Here is an 18,224-nt window from a genome sequence, read left to right as displayed (position 1 = left end):
AAAAGGAGATATTTGAGCAAAGACATGAAGGAGGCGAAGGGTGAGCCACATATATGCTAGAGGGAAGAGGCTCATTCGTGGCAGAAGGAGCAGCAGGTGCAAAGGTCCTGTGGTATCAATGTGCCTGGTGGGTTTGAGGAATAACAGGATGACTGGAAGGGAATGACCAAAGGGGGAGAGTGGGAGGGGATGAGGTTTAAGTGGCAAAGGGTGGGGAGTAAATGCTATGGGATCTTCAAGACCAGTGAGCCTGACTTTTACTCTGAATGAAATGGGGAGCCACTGGAGAGTTTCAAGCAGAGGAGTGACATGGTCTGACTTTTTTTTTTTTTTTTTAAGTTTATTTATTCTGAGAGAGGCAGAGACAGCGCGAATGGGGTTGGGACACAGAGAGAGGGAGAGAGAGAGAATCCCATGCAGGCTCCACGCTGTGGTCACAGAGTCGGATGCGGGGCTCCAACTCACGAAACCGCGAGATTCTGACCTGAGCCAAAGTCGGACGCTTAACTGTCTGAGCTGCCCAGGCGCCCCTCTCCTGTGTTATTTAAATGTGAATCCTAGACATGACATCATTTCCCTGCGTATATTTTGAATATAAACAAGTCTTGCTAATGGATAGAATATGATGTGAGACAAAGACTAGACTCAAGGACCACTTGGAAGCTTTGGGTTTAACAACTGGAAGGATGGACTTGTCCTTAACTGAGTCGGGAAAGGCTGGGAAGGGCGTGTTGTGGAATGCCTCTAACCCTCAGGATTCTCACCTGTAAAACGGGAGAGAAGGTGTTAATCCTACTCCTTCATCTAACTTCCGGGGTTGGGGGGGGAGGGATAGGGATCCAATGACATCATGGTGGTAGAGAATCTTGGTGTCAATGCCATGTCGACGCATGGAACTATGAACTTAGTGAAGAACAGAGAAAAAGAATTTTACTGAGCTGCAGAAGCAGACCTTAGTCAAGGCTTTGGGGCACACCTGATCCGCTGTGATCTGCTCAATTTAGACTGATGAAAGGTTGGGGGGGGGATTTGATTTTTTTTTTTTTAATGTTTATTTATTTTTGAGACAGAGAGAGACAGACTGCAAGTGGGGGAGGGGCAGAGAGAGAGGGAGACACAGAATCTGAAACAGGCTCCAGGCTCTGAGCTGTCAGCACAGAGCCCGACGCGGGGCTCGAACCCACGAACCGTGAGATCATGACCTGAGCCGAAGTCAGACGTTCAACCGACTGAGCCACCCAGGCGCCCGATTTTTTTAAAAGGGCAGGTCTAACAGCACCCCCCGCAGTGTCTCTCCCTGGGCCTGTGTAAGGGCTTTGGATTCTCTCTTGCTATGCGTGGCTCCAGTGCTCCATTGTCTGCGTGGAGGGGTGTCTTTTTACTCACCTGTAGACTTGAGCTGAGGCTGATCTGTTCTGACTGCATTTCTGCTTAGATGTCCACCCTTATTTAACTATACTGGGAACTGGTCCCACCCACCAGGACTCAAAATCTGATAGGCGAAGTAGAGCCAATAGATGGATTCTATGCTGGGTCAGCTGATTCCTTTGCGTGGTTGGGTTTGGACAGATGAGTGAAGCTATTGGGTAGGAGCATGGAATGGTCTATGACTCCAGCACCGGGCTTGTATGGGGGAGAATGGGCAATCTCAAAGAATGAGACGTAGCTGGGGGACGGGTGGGGGAGCATTCCAAACCACGTGGTCTCCAAAACAGAACTGGCTTGAGACCGTCAGGAAGATAATAGGGAAGAATTCAAAGTCATTCTTTGGTTCGTCTGTTTGTTCAGCAAGTACGTGCTGAACACGTACATCAGGCCAGCAAGCATTCTAGACCACGGGGACACAGGAATAAAGCTCTTGTCAAGTCTCTTTAAATCAGGGAGACTTATGATCCCCACATGGGAACACAATGAGGGTCCCAAGTGCTTTCACGGAAGGTCTGACCTGGGTGTAGGGGCAGAAAATGACTTGGAAGGCTTGTTAAGACACAGGTGGCTGAGTCCCACCACCAAGAACTGGCTCGGGTGAATCTGACATAGTTGTTGAGAAATCTCATTTCTAAGATGTTCCCAGGGGATATGCCAATTCTGCTGGTCTGGGGTCCACACTTGGAGATTGACTTAGAGATGTGCGTGTTGAAAGACGAAAGCATGGGGAAAGGAATAGTTGATTCACAGTCATGGAGGTATGATCCGGCATTCAGTGCTCTGGAGATGCAAGGGTTTGGGCACATCTGGTGTGTTTTGAGAGTGGTGAGGCGAGATTAAGAGGTAAGCAAGGGCTAAATTGTCAAGGACCTTGAATGCCAAGCAAAAGAACTTGAACTTTATTACATAGGTAATAGGGCCATTGGAGGACTTCATGCAGGGGAAGGGTCTATTCATATTTATGCTTCAGAAAATCGCAGTGGCCTGGGTAGAAGGGGGTGGGTGGGGGAAGAGGGCCATAGAAGTCTAAATCATGTACAACCCGACCGTGGGCACTCCTAGGGGCCTGTGGCTTCTCCTAATGAGCATGATGGTGTCACAGTCTTTGATCTGCAGGTCTGAGAGGCTGCAGTGATTCCTCAGTTTCCGATTCTGGAACTTTAGTATCTGATCCTCCACGTAAGGTCCTTCAGCCTCCTCAATCTTCTCTTTCAAGGCATAGATAGAGTCGTCAGGGTGGATGGCATAAGGCTTGCTCTGGCCGCTAGAGTTCTTCACGAAGACCTGGATCTCGGGAGGGAAGGTCTCCAGCACCCGGATGCTAACCTTAGAGAAGATCCCGTAACGGGCTAACGTCCGCTGGCTACTGAGCAGCTGCCGTTCCCCTCCCGGCTCCTGGAAGGAGAGACGCTGTTCCCCTCTGAGGCCAAACGTCCTCTTGATCTCCGTTTTCATCTTCCAGATGGGACTGTAGGGGTCCACCGACAATATCCAGGCCTCCTCTCCTGTCTTTTTCACCATCACCTGGACCTCTCTTGCTGGCTGGAAGGGAAGGAGGAGCAGACAAGGATATGTGATGGTCGTGGCTGTTGCCTCCAAATCCTCCTCTTCTTGTCTACCGATGATATGATGTATCGCCTACCAAGACACTTGGAGTAGAAAAAGGGGCTATCGATGATTATCGCAGCCAACGGGTATAAACCAGGACTGTCCCAGGCAAAACAGAACATTCGGTCGCCCTAGGCTTACAGGACCACTGGGTCACCCTCTGTCCTGTGACTCACCCTGATCAGAGTAACAAGTGGCAACCGTTCTCCAAAGAGCCACTCTTCCTGTGTGGCATTATTGAGAGTCCCCACCTGTCACACGGGGATAACATTTGCGCCTACCCCACAGGTGCATCATAGGGTTGTTCTAGGTTAAATAACCTAACAGATGTCAGGCACCGGGCCATATGTTCAAGGATATTCACTGTTATGGCAAAAGTCTGGGAGCAGCCTAAAGAATCTTTCAGTAGGGTGGGTAGTGGTCATAAAAACTACGGTACTTTCATTCACTGCATCATGCATGACACAGCTGTTAATCCAGGGTGACCCGATGTTCCTGTTGGTCTAGGGCAGTCCAGGTGTATGTGCCTTGTCCTGGCATAATTAGCCTCACCCCATCTCATCCTCAAAAATATCCTGGTTTGGAGTTTATGTTAGATGGTTACGCAGATCTGCCTTTGAGGCCAGCCTCAGAATTTTCCCGCGAGATGTGACAGGTGGGAGGGGCAACAAGATTTCTCTGGGAGTGGCAGGTTGGGGAGATTAGCTCTCAGATGAGCTAATAGTCCGGGTCTTTGAAGCCTGGATTCCTATGTAGTGTTCAGACCCAAGACTGCTATGATGGTGCAGGAAAAGCTGTGCCCAGGGGCCTTCACCACTGGTACCGTTGTCTGTGGTCAAATCCTATGTTCCTCACTGACTGTTTTGGTTGCGTCTATTAAGTCTCTTTCTCTTTCTTTTTTTTTTTTTTTTTACATTTTTTTCTTTTTTATTAATGTTAAAAAAAGTTTTAAACGTATTAACTTATTTGGAGAGAGATAGAGACAGTGAGTGGGGGAGGGACAGAGAGAGGGAGAGAGAGAATCCTTAGCAGGCTCTGCACTGTCAGCACGGAGCCCGATGTGGGGCTTGAACTCATGAACGGTGACATCGTGACTTGAGCTGAAACCAAGAGTTGGACGCTTAACCGACCAAGCCACCCAGGTGCCCTGATCCCTCTCTCTCTCTCTCTCTCTCTCTCTCTCTCTCTCTTAAGTGCTTTTTTTTTTGAGAGAGAGAGAGAGAGAGAGAGAGAAAGAGAGACAGAGACAGAGTTTAAGCAGGGGAGGGGCAGACAGAGAAGGAGACACAGAATCAGAAGCAGGCTGCAGGCTCTGTGCTGACAGCTCAGAGGGGCTCAAACTCATGAACCGCAAGATCATGCATGACCTGAGCCACCCAGGTGCCCCTTGAGGGGATTCTTGGGGAGTTGACATGCGGTCATCATTGAATCATGACTGGGGGTTGGGGACAGGGACTGTACCTGTACATGCCAGCCCTGGCTGGGGTCTTCATTCCTACAGCAGGCCTGCCTCAGGCAGTGAGCAGCCTCTCTGGCCACCAGGTCCCATCTCTTTTCCTTTCCCAGGTTGTTGGTAGGGTCAGCTGGGTCCAGGATCACTGGCCTGGGAGAGAGAAAGGGAGTGGATCTCCATCACACTTAGGATCCTGGCCTCTGTCACTCAAGTCTATGGGATCGTACATGCTTGTGTGAAGGGAAGCCTTCCTGCAAGCTCAAGTTCTCGGTTCCTGATTGGATTAGGTTACAAACTGTAACCCAATCAGAGTGAGCCTCGGGGGTTTTGCTTAGAATCCTAGCACAAAGGCGTACTCCCTCTTGCAGTGGAAGGAAGGAGTTCAGATGAGAAGACTAGAAAAGATGGAAGTCATGAAGAGATGAGCCTGAATTCCAAGGTAAACCTCCCCGGGAAGGGCAGATTTCACAGGATGGGACCCTGAGGACATAGTGAACATCTGGATCACATCACACCTGAAGCTCCATTCATCTCTGGACTTCTCAGTTACAAAAGCCAGTAAGTTCCCCTTATTTTGAAACTCGCATGAGTTGGGCTTTCTATTCCTTGCAGCCGAAAGTAACACTCACCTGCATTCCTTCAACTGTTGTTTGATGTAGATTCTGACAGTCTCATTTTGGAAATCATAGTACTTGGTCCAATAGACGCAGATGTCTTCATAATCTATGAGGAGTTCCATCACGGCTCTAAACCCTTCATCCAGGTTGAAGTTCTCACTTTCATCTGTACCTATTTCCCAGGCGTAGATGGTCAGTAGCTCCAGCGCGTACTTTGCGGGCAATGCTTTGTTTCGATATTTAGGTTTCAAGTACTGCAGGGTTGAGGGGTGGGGAGAGGGAAAGAGAGAGGGAAGGAGGGAGAGAGACAGAGAGAATGGATATGAGATTGCTACCCTGGCAACTGGGAGTTTCCAGTTCTGCTTCCAGGTCCCAGTAACATTCTGTCAACTTCAGGGGTGCCTGGCTGGGTCAGCCAGTGGAGCACTGACTCTTGATCTTAGGGTTGTGAGTTCAAGCCCCATGTTGGGTATAGAGCTTGCATAAAAATAAAGAAATGAAATAACTATTTTGTCAACTCCATTTTACATCTGGATTATGTAGCACATCCATGAAACCTGAAATGAGCCCAGCAGCTTGGGCTCTAGATGGATTATGTCCTGGGGCCATCAAAATTTCAACGAAAGAGGAAACCGAGGCCTCTCATGGACCTTCTGGGCCAGTGAGTTGGAATGGGGGAGGCCATATAATATAGTGTATATGGGAGCCAAATAAAAACAAAAACACATCGACACACTGAAAACATACAACAAAATCGGAACAAACTGAAAGATAGAGAAGGTGTAATCATGGGAAATTTTCAGTTCCTCAAAAATTAATTTAGAAATGTATTGTAATTACAATTAGCATCCCACTGGTGTTTTCTAGTGGGAGAAAAAGGATCTTAAGATTCAAATACAGGAATAAATGCTTAGGAGACCCAAGAAAATTATGAAAAAGAAAAACAGAGAGGTTGGTATTTGTTTTCTCAGATATGACTTAGAAAGCAGTTGTCCCCCAAATGGTGTGTTTTTGGTGTCAGTATAAACCGTAGCCAAGTGTAACAGAACAGAGTGCCCAGTGGATACAGAAATTTAACAACCGGTAAGGGTGATGAACAATGGGAAAAAAACGCATAATCCAACAAATGATGCTGGCGTAACTTGTCAGCCAATTTGGAAGAAAATAAAGATGGTCCCACTGTCACACCAAATACCAAAATAGATTGCAAATGGAGTAAAAAATATATATGAGACATATGAGAAGAAAATTAAAAGACCACCTACACACTGCCAGCAAGATAGAAAAACGACAACCCAGAAAAGTCAGCCCTGCTTGTGTAGTGTAAAAATTAGAAATAATTGTATTGCCAAAGATACGATAACTAAGGTCCACAGAGGAGCGGTCGATTGGTAAAAATATTTGCAACACATGAGAAATAATGGTAAATATTTACAAGAAGGTCTTTCAATTGATAAGAAAATGTCCCAGTGGGAGAAGATGCAAAATACATGAACAGGTTAAGTCCCCAAAGTTCAACTCCAAAGGTCCGTAAGCAAATGCGTTTTTGTAAAGAGTGCACCATAGAAAGAGTACACGTGATAGGATTCCACTTAAGTAAGCTCCAGGCATGAGCTGTGTGAACACAGATACAAAGAGGGGCGTAAGGCATAGTCTCCAAAAATGTTATTAGTATCATCTCACACATCTCATGTAAATTTAACAGATTTTTTTTTAATGTTTATATATTTTTGAGAGAGAGACAGAGCATGAGTGGGGGAGGGGCAAAGAGAAACACACAGAATCTGAAGCAGGCTCAAGGCTTTGAGCTGACAGCACAGAGCCCGATGTGGGGCTCGAACCCAGGAACTGTGAGACCATGACCTGAGCCGAGGTCGGACACTCAACCATCTGAGCCACCCAAGCACCCCGCATTTCATGTAAATTTTGCCTTCTCTCTTATGCTTTTTTTTTCATCACTTGAATTTTTCATGAGCCCAATGTAACATACAAATAATCAGAAAAAATAATTGTTATTATGAAAATTATGATTATGAAAAAAATTATTATTATTTTAAATGTTTTTAATTTATTTTGAAAGAGAGAGAGAGTGAGAGAGCGGGGGAAGAGCAGAGAGAGAGGGAGAGAGAATCCTAAGCACCCCCTACACTGCCAGTGCAGAGCCTGATGCGAGGCTCAAACCCATGAACCATGAGATCACGACCTGAGCAGAGATCAAGAGTTGGACACTTAACCGACTGAGCCACCCAGGAGCCCCATGAAATAAATTATTATTGTAAAAAGCCAGGTGGCATTGTTGATTAAGAGCACACAGGCAGGCACCTTTGTGTTCAAATCTCAGCCCAACTTTAGCCCTTGAGCCTTGGCTTTTTCATCCCCGAAATGGGGCTAATGAAAAATACATACATTACAGTGCTGTTGGAAAGACTGAGAAAAAAATATGCAGAGCACTCAGCATAGACCACGGCAGACAATTAATGGTTGATACATAGCGGGGCGCCTGGGTGGCTCAGTCGGTGAAGCGTCTGACTTTGGCTTAGGTCATGATCTCACGGTTTGTGGGTTTGAGCCCCGCGTCGGACTCTGTGCTGACAGCTCAGAGCCTGGAGCCTGCTTCGGATTCTGTGTCTCCCTCTCTCTCCGCCCCTCCCCTGCGCACACTCTGTCTCTCTCTCTCAAAAAATGAATAAACGTTAAAAAAATTAAAAAAAAAAAAAGGTTGATACGTGGTAGCTTTCTTCTTACTGTTGTATGAAATGCCTGAGGTCTGAAGCCTGTGGAAAATCACATGTGTGCATGTCAGGAACCATTTAATTGTCCTTTAGAAACCAAGAGGCTGTGACCAAGGCACGGTGCGTTAGAAGTTAAGAGAATATCTGCACAGAGAAGGCAACAATCAGCAAAACTAAAAGGCAACTGACGGAATGGGAGAAGATAATTGCAAACGACATATCAGATAAAGGGTTAGTATCCAAAATCTATAAAGAACTTATCAAACTCAAAACCCAAAAAACAAATAACCCAGGGAAGAAATGGGCAAAAGACTTGAATAGACACTTCTTCAAAGAAGACATCCAGATGGCCAACAGACACATGAAAAGATGCTCAACGTCACTCATCATCAGGCAAATACAAATCAAAACCACAATGAGACACCACCTCACACCTGTCAGAACGGCTAACATTACCAACTCTGGCAACAACAGATGTTGGCGGGGATGCAGAGAAAGAGGATCTCTTTTGCATTGTTGGTGGGAATGCAAACTGGTGCAGCCACTCTGGAAGACAGTATGGAGGTTCTTCAAAAAATGAAAAATAGAACTACTCTACGACCCAGCAATTGCACTACTAGGTACCTATCCAAGGGATATAGGTGTGCTGTTTCGAAGGGACACATGCACCCCAATGTTTATAGCAGCACTATCAACAATAGCCAAAGTATGGAAAGAGCCCAAATGTCCATCGATGGATGAATGGATAAAGAAGATGTGGTATATATGTACAATGGGGTATTAGTCGGCAAAAAGAATGAAATCTTGCCATTTGCAACTACGTGGATGGAACTGGAGGGTATTATGCTAAGTGAAATTGGTCAGAGAAAGACTAAAATCATATGACTTCACTCATAGGAGGACTTCAAGAGACAAAACGGATGAACATAAGGGAAGGGAAACAAAAATAATATAAAAACAGTGAAGGGGACAAAACAGAAGAGACTCTTAAATATGGAGAACAAACAGAGAGTTATGGGAGGGATTGTGGGAGGGGGGATGGGCTAAATGGGTAAGGGGCATTAAGGAATCTACTCCTGGAATCTTTGTTGCACTATATGCTAACTAACTCGGATGTAAAAAAAAAAAAAAAAAAAAAAAAAAAAGTTAACAGAATAGAGCAACACCAAAGAACAGCCACAATAATGCAAAATGCTGTCCAACTCCCTACAATTCAGTTTCCAATTACATCACCTGCCTACACTATTTAGCTCTATTCTTTTTTTTTAATTTTTTAAAAGTATTTATTTGTTTTTTGCGAGACAGAGGCAGGGAGGGGCAGAGAGAGAGGGAGACGCAGAATTCAAAGCAGGCTCCAGGCTCTGAGCTGGGGCACAGAGCCCAATGTGGGGCTCGAACTCACGAACTACAAGATGGTGACCTGAGCCGAAGTCGGACGCTTAATCGACTGAGTCACCCAGGTGTCCCTATTTAGCTCTATTCTGAGATGGCTTGTTTCCATCTTTTTCTCTTAAAAAAAAAAAAAATGTTAGGGTGTACCTGCCCTCCTTGTTGTCCCTGCACCTCCCAGCCCGGCAGCCCAGCCCCACACCTGCAGGTACCAATGTTTCATCAGTCGCAGAAGGTTCTTCAGCTTGACAGGGCGACTTTTCACAAAGTGCCTCTGCAACTCTGTGAAGCTTGGCGAGAACTCCCCAGGGTGGCCGCCACTGGTTATCAAATCTTCATAGATTTCCGGAGGTGGTTTCGAGTCCGGGCAAAAATTTCCTGGGAGACAAAAGAACCTGTGTGAGAAAATCCACTCTTTGAGGAGAGGAAGATGGGAAATAAAACCACGAGGTAGCCAGTGGACACGAATTGTCTCCTGCACGAACAGCATTATGTTTCCCATTTTCCAACGGAAGCTTAGAGGGTTTGGTGGCCCCCTCAAAAGTCACATAGATTTTAAAGAGCTCCCATTGACCAAAGACTTAGCATGAGTCAGACACTGGGTGAAGCTCACGGAATCCTTAGAACAGCTCCATGCAGCAGGTAAAATTAAGTGGAACCATAGGGAGTGCCCTTTTTGAGGCTCAAGCGTGGTCAAATGTTGTCAATTTCCTATGGTTCAACCTGACATTATGCCATTTGGCAGGTTGGTATATTGAGTCTTGGAGGTGTTAGATAGCTTGCTCAAGGTCGTATAGTTAGTAAGTCTTAGTGCCAAAATTTGAAGACATTAAGAGCCCTGGTTTGTTTGTTAAGTTTATTTATTTATTTCGAGAGAGGGAGAGCACACACTTGCGAGTGTGTGGGCAGAGAGAGAGGTAGAGAGAGAATCCCAAGCAGGCTCCACACTGTCAGCACACAGTCTGCCTTGGGGCTTGATCTCACAAACCGTGAGATCATGACCTGAGCCAAAATCAAGAGTTGGCCGCTTAACCCACTGAGCCACCCAGATGCCCCAAGAGCCCTGTCTTTAAGAATGATTCCGACCTAGGGGCGCCTGGGTGGCTCGGTTGGTTGAGAGACCGGCTTTGGCTCAGGTCATGATCTCATGGTTGGTGAGTTCGAACCCCGTGTCGGGCTTGCTACTATCATTGCAGAGCCCTCTTGGGATCTTCTGTCCCCCCCTCTCTCTCTGCCCCTCCCCTGCTCATGTTCTCTCTGTCAAAAATAAAGAAACATGAAAAAAAAGATTCCAATCTAACTCCAAAGACCCTGAAGTGCCTACTTGCCCTGGTGTTTCCCAGAAGGTCAGAGAAGAGTCTCCTCCCTGGGTTGGGTGGGAATCCAGAAGTTCCCTAGCTCCCCGGCAGCGGGACGTGGAAACACATGAGTTTATGGAAGGAATTAATCTTCAAGGTATAGCTCCAGTCCCAGCCCTTCAGGGAAAAAAAGGCAAACTCCACTCTCCCCGCTCTGGCTTCCACTTTCCCAAACCTCCCCCAAGGCCAGGTTGGTGGAGGGCCCCTGCCTAGTTTCTCTGGCCCCGCCCCATTGTTGTCTTTACTTAGAGCGTCATAGGCTGGGAGCACATCCACTCCAATGGCTTCACTGTTCTTCCTGGCCTGGACGTGGAAGGACAGGGAGCGGGGGACCCTGTTCGTCTCTCTCTGCGGGACCATGGTGATGCTGTAGGCCAGGCTCCTGCCATACTGAGTCAGTCTCTTCTCGATGAAACTGATGACAGATGCACGGTGTTCTGCCTGGTCTTGGAAGCTGGGGAAGCAGCTCAGGAACAAGACCAGGTCCACATCGGAGCTGTAGTTCAGCGTCGTTCCCTTCCCGGAGGATCCACCCTGGGGAGGACAGTAATGTTGGAGCTTCACCTCCCCTGGGGACTGAAGCTTTGAGGCTGGGGTGAAGCCAGGGGCCTCATGTTAGGCTGTCTACACAGGTACCAAAAGGAGCTCCTGGTTTCCTCCGTACATGGTGGCCTTTGCCGACCACGTCTTTTCATTCATTTAGAAAAATTAAGTACATGATAAACAGTTCAAAGAATATAAACGAAACGTAAAACCCTCCTGTACCTCAGGCCCTAAGCTCCTTCTGCAGAGGCCCCCACAGTTACCAGCTTCTTCTAGCTCATTCCAGAGATGTTCGATGCCTAACTGCGTGCCGTCCAACATGGTAGCCAAGAGCCACATGTGGCTGCTTAAATTTAATGTATGTTTATTTTTGAGAGACAGAGTATGAGTGGGGGAGGGGCAGAGAGAGAGAGAGAGAGGGAGACACAGAATCCGAAGCAGGCTCCAGGCTCTGAGCTGTCAGCACAGAGCCCGATGATGTGGGGCTCAAACCCACCAACTGTGAGATCATGACCTGAGCCGAAGTCAGACGCTCAACCAACTGAGCCACCCGGGTGCCCCTGTGGCTACTTAAATTTAAATGAAATGAAATTTATAAATTCAGTTTCATAGTCACACCAGCCTCACTTCAAGTGCTCAACAGCCGCCCACAGAGAGTGATGATTACATTGGGGGGCACATGTGTAGAACATTTCCATCACCGGGAAAGTTCTATTGGACAGCTCTGGCCTAGACAACCATACTCTTACGTATGTATTTTGTACATATGTTTTGTGTGCGTATGCACAAATACATTTTTTGGACTTTGTGTGTGCGGATGTGTGGGTATGCAGGGATGCTGGAAATTCCAGTGTGTAGGTAACATATGTGTTCATAGAACAAGGCACAGCGGTAGCCTTGAAAGATGCATCACAAATCTCTCCTTCTGGGGGAGCCTCATGATGTCGCCGTTTGTTAGTTCAAGCCCCACGTCAGACTCTGTACTGACAGCTCAGAGCCTGAAGCCCGCTTCAGATTCTGCGTCTCCCCCCACCTCTCTCTCTGCCTCTCCCCCACTCACGCTCTGTTTGTCAGTCTGTCTCTCTCAAAATTAAATAAACATTAAAAAAATTTTTTTTAAATAAATCTTTCCTGGAAAAGAAAGAAGCAGGGAAAAGGAATTCGGATGTCATGGACAAGCATCAAAATCCGGGTACAAAGTGAGGATGGGGTCCCCCTACTGGAGGGGGACTGAGGACGGAAAGTCCTGCCTGCCCTTAGCTCACCTGCAAATGATCTTCCTCTGGCCTTGTCCTTTCCCCCTACTTAGTGCCGATGCAGTTGCAGGGAATGAACTAGAAAACTACATGTTCTTAATATTTGGTCAAAAGAAACCTCAACAAGAGAAGGAGAAAATGTGTTCTCTTCCGCCAAAGTGTGGAAAGGCAGCCACTGTCCTATGGAATGTTATATATATTGTTAAGTTTATATATATATATATATATATATATATATATACACACACATATATATGTATACACTTATGTATAAATATGTATATATATACTTATGTATGTATATATATACACACACACACACTTATGTATAAATATATATATATTTAAATAAAGTTTATTTATTTGTTCCCCTGTCCTGGGGAATGTTATTTTTAAAGACTCAGTTTTCGGGGAGCTTGGGTGGCTCAGTTGGTTTAGCGTCTGACTCTTGGTTTCGGCTCAGGTCATGATCTCACGGTTTGTGGGTTTGAGCCACACGTCGAGCTCTGTCCTGACCGCGTGGAGCCTGCTTGGGATTCTGTGGCCTCTCTGCTCCTCCTCTACTCACTCTCTATCGCTCTCTCAAAAATAAATACATAAACATTAAAAGAAAAATAAAGACTCCCAAATTCCAGGGGTTGTTGCTACGTCTGAGGGGCTGTCTCTGCTCCTTGGCTGGGTAAACAGTGCTGAAATGAACATGTGCTCTGAGGAAGGGGGATCTGGGGGTCTCCTTCAGTAGGCAGGGAAGGGGGCTGGCCCTTCTCCCCCGCACAATAAATTGATTTTTATTTTGAAATAACTACAGGTATGCAGGAAAATAGTTTAGACAGGTCTGCAGTTTCCTCCCAACGATCACACCTTATCTAAATATAGCCAGGAAATCAACATCGATGCAAGGCACATAGTTCTAAGACATTTTACGCATGTGTAGATTCCTACAATCACCACTGAAATCAGGATACAGAACTATCTCATTGTATTTCCTCCTTCTGCTCTTTTAGAGACCTAACCACCTGCCCCCCCCCATCTCTAAACCCTAGAAACCACTAATTTGTTTTCCATTTCCATAATGCTGTCATTTCAAGAAGGACACAAAGGCAATTGTACTGTATGGGACTTTTTAGAAGCCGGCTTTTTTTGTTTTCACTGAGCACAGTGCTTTTGACATCCATCCCTGTTGTTCCATGTACTGCTAGTTTGCTCCACTATAACCACCTTTGTTACAGGTTGTTATTTGAGTTTTGACTTCGGTCCCAAATCGGCCTAATGTTGTTTACTTTTCAGAGTTCTTAAACACTTGTTTTTTGATGTCTGTCCAGAGTTTTAGCTATAATTTGTGTGAGAGTTTGTAAGAGCCTTACTTCATCTAGGTTGGTGCCAGAAATTACTTGTATAATTTTTAAAAATCATGGGGCGCCTGGGTGGCTCAGTCGGTTAAGCGTCCGACCTCAGCTCAGGTCATGATCTCGCGGTTCGTGGGTTCGAGCCCCACATCAGGCTCTGTGCTGACAGCTTGGAGCCTGCTTCAGATTCTGTGTCTCCCTCTCTCACTCTCTGCCCTTCTGCTCGCGCTCTGTCTCTCTCTCCTTCTCTCAAAAATAAACGTTAAAAAAAATCATGAGGGGCGCCTGGGTGGCTCAGTCGGTTAAGCATCTGACTTAGGCTCAGGTCATGATCTCGCGGTTTGTGAGTTTGAGCCCGTGAGTTCGAGCCCCTTGTCAGGCTCTGTGTTGACAGCTCCGGGCCTGGAGGCTGCTTCTGATTCCATGCCTCCTTCTCTCTCTGCCCCTCCCCCACTTGTGCTCTGTCTCTCTCTACCAAAAATAAATAAATCTACAAAAAAAAATTTTTTTTTTTTAAATCACATGAGGCTGGGGCGCCTGGGTGGCTCAGCTGGTTAAGTGGCCGACTTCAGCTCAGGTCATGATCTTGAGGTTCACAGGTTCGAGCCCCGCATTGGGCTCTGTGCTGACAGTTCAGAGCCTGGAGCCTGCTTCAGATTCTGTGTCTCCCTTTCTCTGCCCCTCCCCTGTTCAAGCTCTGTCTGTTCAATAATAAATAAATGTGAAAAAAAATTTAAAAAAGTTACGAGGTAATTTTGATCTCAGGTTCCCATGTAGCCTTGATTTTGGCATCGGGTTCCTTGACCTGAGGAAACAGAATAGTACAAGGAAGAATATAGATGTCAAAGGATGGCCGTGATCAAGCACTGCAGGGGATATCTTTGCAAAAGTTACTGCTGGTCCCAGAAGACTCTCTAGGTCACTCATGGTAGGAAATCCAATGGTATCGGTACATGTAACTCAAGAAAGTCACATTACTCTCACCACCATATAGATAGACGGAATCAGGAAAACTAGATGCAACTTAGAAAATCTAGTGCTTACCAAGGTCCAGAAAGGCAGAGAGAAGGAAGTGTTGAATTAGTGCAATGTAACCTCTTCCTTCCTCCTCACATAGAAACAGAAACATTCATTACCAACGTGTGTCCTTTTTGCAGTTGCTGGTTTACCAGTGTTTATCCAAACAGGGCGTTTAACTCCATAAACATTCCTTCTAGGCATTTCTGATACAGCTCAAAATACTTGGGGCATAGTTATTCCAGGAGTATTGAAACTTCTGGAAATAAAGATCATTGAGAGAACAAGAGGGAAAGGGAAAGTGATTGTTTTCTTCTTCTTCTTCAAATAGTCTCCACTTGACACATACCCCTAAAAGTGAGAATGGGAACTTCAGGGCAGGGGTATTCGAAGTAACATAAATGACATGTAGAAAATGCAACGTGCATCTCCAATGGAAACACAGCACTTTCAAATTCATGAAAGAGCTCTTTTTGCGACATATGTTAAAATACTTGAACACTTTCAAACCCACCCTTCAGAGAATATTGTCCCATTTCTGGTTTTCTTTTTTTTTCTTTTTTTTTTTTTTTTTGGTTTTCGGTCCTAAAAGCATACATCACAGTCCCTCCAGGAAGTTCAGCTATGTGGAACAGGCAGAGCCCCGCGGTGCAAAGTTTGTATCTTTTTAAGTAGAGAGTTTGTAATTCTTGATTTCCATTTTGGAAGCTCCTGCTATGCTGGTGACACCCCTGACTCTTTGGTTTCCACCCTTTATTTAAAGATTCTTAAAAAAAAAAAAAAAAATTCCTTAAAGCCGCGGGTCCTTCCTTTGGCAGCCATACCACCCCCAAGGCAAAGCCTGATTTACTTAAGTAAATTTTAGATATATGAAAATTAAGGGAAACCTCACAAAATGGGGTCTGAGGCCAGAGGGGGAGGCCAGCAGGAGGAGCGGTACCACTCAATATCAATTGCAGGAATTGTCAATTACAGACCCCAACAGAATTGTAAACAGACACATCAATTGCAGCGCCCCGCCCCCCCAAAAGATGCACGTTTGCATTTTCTGCAAGGAACCGACTACCCCTGCAACTCAGCCAATGCGAAAGTCTCATTACTCTGACCAGCTGTTCCTTCAGAACAATCCCTCCCACCTTCCTCTTCCTTCCGGTAAGTTCCTCCTCTACTTTGTGGTGGGACTTGCTTATTATGGTTTTGCCAAAGCTGGCCTGTGTTGAGTTGTCATTCTTTGTTTTTCCTGAAAAAACTTATTTTGCTGGTAAGGTAATTGGCTACTTTATTATTTTTTTTTAGGTTCATAGATATCTTTCATCTAGCGAAATTAGCAAAACCTAGCCTGATTGATGGTCAAGGCACTTTTGACTTAGGGTGGTATGTTAAAAGTTGTATTACAATTTAGTACTTTCCAGGAAAAACCATGATATAAGTGAGTGTTGAATTACATGGTCAGTCCGTTTAATCCATTAAGTACTCCTAATTGCTAGGTAGATTTTTTTTTTTTAAATATTTATTTATTTTGAGAGAGACAGCAAGCTTAGCCATATTTTTCCTGCCACCCTGGCAACCAGCTTGATCTCAAATAATCATCATCATCCCTTACCATCCCTCAGATTTATAGGATGATTTACTGTTTAAAAGCACTTGTCCACGCGGTAGTGTCCCCTCCCTAAGGGGGAAAAAACACCTCAAGGTAACCTGGCTATAGGCATATATGACAACATCCCTCACAACCTTGTAACATGAAACCACTCAACCAGACTACATATTTGTGTGTTACCATATATGGGAGACAAAAAAGTAAAAAATATATGAAAAACTACGTCACGTGGCATTGGGGGCTCACTTCTTCCCGTAGGAACCCAAGTGATCAGTGCCAGCACGAATAAAGTTGCTTCCTGTAAAGAAAAGCCTGGGTGTCGCGACTCTCTCTGCGAGAATCCTGCTACACCCACGCTTTAACTCATTTATTCCTTGTAACAAATCTAGGTTAAAGACGGGGTGGGGGGTGGGGGTAATGAGGCTTCCAGAGATGAAATGACCTCTCCCGCAAGGTCACATGGTTTCCAAGCGCAGGGCTTGGGATTCAAGTCCCCCACTCAAGTTCCCCCTGGCTCACCTTCACCACCTTTAACACCCTGACTTCCTGGTCTAGAACCAGCTCATCATGGAAGCATCGATCCCTGAAGAAACGTTCGATCCTCTGCCAGGCATCCTTCACTTCCTCCTTCCAGTCCCCCTCGGGCTGAAGGCTCCGCTCCACAAAGGCGGACAGCATGTCTGCGGGGGTCTCATACAGGTTCTGGAAGAGCTCCATCTCTACAGGACCAGGCTGCCCCTTGGGGTGAATTCTCTGGGCTTCTGCCTTGCCCTGTAAGGGGTCTAGCCTTTCTCCGGAAGGCTAAAGGACGGGGGGAACACATTCCATTCCTCCTCGGGCGGCCTCAGGCCCAGAGGCGGTTCTTTCCCGGGCCTCGCTCACTGGGTTTGGAAACCGAAAGTGAATTTGCTCAGCTGTAATTTTCTTTCTGTTTTTACGTGATCAGGAAAAAAAGGGCTGAGTGTGGGGCCGAGCGCCCTCTGGAGATCACTCACTGACTCTCAGTTTGAGCGTTTCCCAGGGTGCTGGCCTTCCCTGCCCCCCCCCCCCCAGGAGCTGGGGCCTTCTTGAGGGTCCTTTTTCTCTGCCTGCCTCTGTTAACCCTTTCCCTACTCAGGGCCAGGCCCAGGATGAACTGAGCTCTTTCTTTTCTAAGAGCCAAGGTAAACACACCCTTCATTTGCCGTTTTGTTCCTCACATCCAGGCCAACGTCTCCCTTATCCCCAGGGTGTGCAAAAACTTGCCGGGGTCGGTGTTATGAAGTCAAAGCCGCCCTCATCCAAACTCCTTCCACAAAATGCCAACAAAATGCCAGGAGGATTTTTCTTCTCTTTTTTTTGTTAACGGCAAGGATAAGATTTGGCCATTCATTGAGATCGTAGGTATGGGGCACGTCTGGGGAAGCCATGGCTAGGAGGAGGAGACTGGGTTTTGGAAATACGGATGCTAAGGTGTGGTGAGGGACCAGGAGAAGCTGACTTCTGGCTGCACCGGCCACTCCAGGTTTTGTGGGAGGGAGAAAAGCATGCAAAGTGCCAAGCCCAGAGTCAGCAACACGGGGTCTGATGTGTCCACGGTACTGTGGATCTTTTTTTTCTTTCTTTCTTTCTTTCTTTCTTTCTTTCCTTCTTTCTTTCTTTCTTTCTTTCTTCCTTTCTTTCGAGACAGAGCATGAGTGGGAGAGGGGCAGAGAGAGAAGGAAACACAGAATCCGAAGCAGGCTCCAGGCTCTGAGCTGCCAGCACAGAGCCCGATGCGGGGCTGGAACTCACAAACCGCGGGATCATGACCTGACCTGACCTGAAGTCACAGGCTTAACCAACTGGGCCACCCCTCTTTAATCCTTTTATTATTATTTTTTTTAATTTTTTTTTCA

General features: G+C 46.2%; 1 protein-coding gene across 1 annotated transcript; it reads right to left on the bottom strand.

The window, feature by feature from the left end:
• Positions 1–1,069: 1,069 nt before the first annotated feature.
• On the bottom strand, positions 1,070–17,369 carry LOC125914077 (2'-5'-oligoadenylate synthase-like protein 2). Its single transcript, XM_049619221.1, has 6 exons — positions 16,867–17,369; positions 10,831–11,119; positions 9,430–9,605; positions 5,119–5,360; positions 4,498–4,639; positions 1,070–2,970 (listed from the first exon to the last, which is right to left on the bottom strand). Exons 1-6 carry the CDS (start codon positions 17,062–17,064, stop codon positions 2,455–2,457), a joined length of 1,563 nt encoding a protein of 520 aa, XP_049475178.1. The 5' UTR covers positions 17,065–17,369; the 3' UTR covers positions 1,070–2,454.
• Positions 17,370–18,224: the final 855 nt, after the last annotated feature.

The sequence above is a fragment of the Panthera uncia genome, assembly GCF_023721935.1.
Source record: "Panthera uncia isolate 11264 chromosome D3 unlocalized genomic scaffold, Puncia_PCG_1.0 HiC_scaffold_8, whole genome shotgun sequence".
NCBI classification, from domain to species: domain Eukaryota; kingdom Metazoa; phylum Chordata; class Mammalia; order Carnivora; family Felidae; genus Panthera; species Panthera uncia.
Note: the sequence above shows the minus strand (reverse complement) of the source record. Positions and strands in the feature narration are given on the sequence as shown.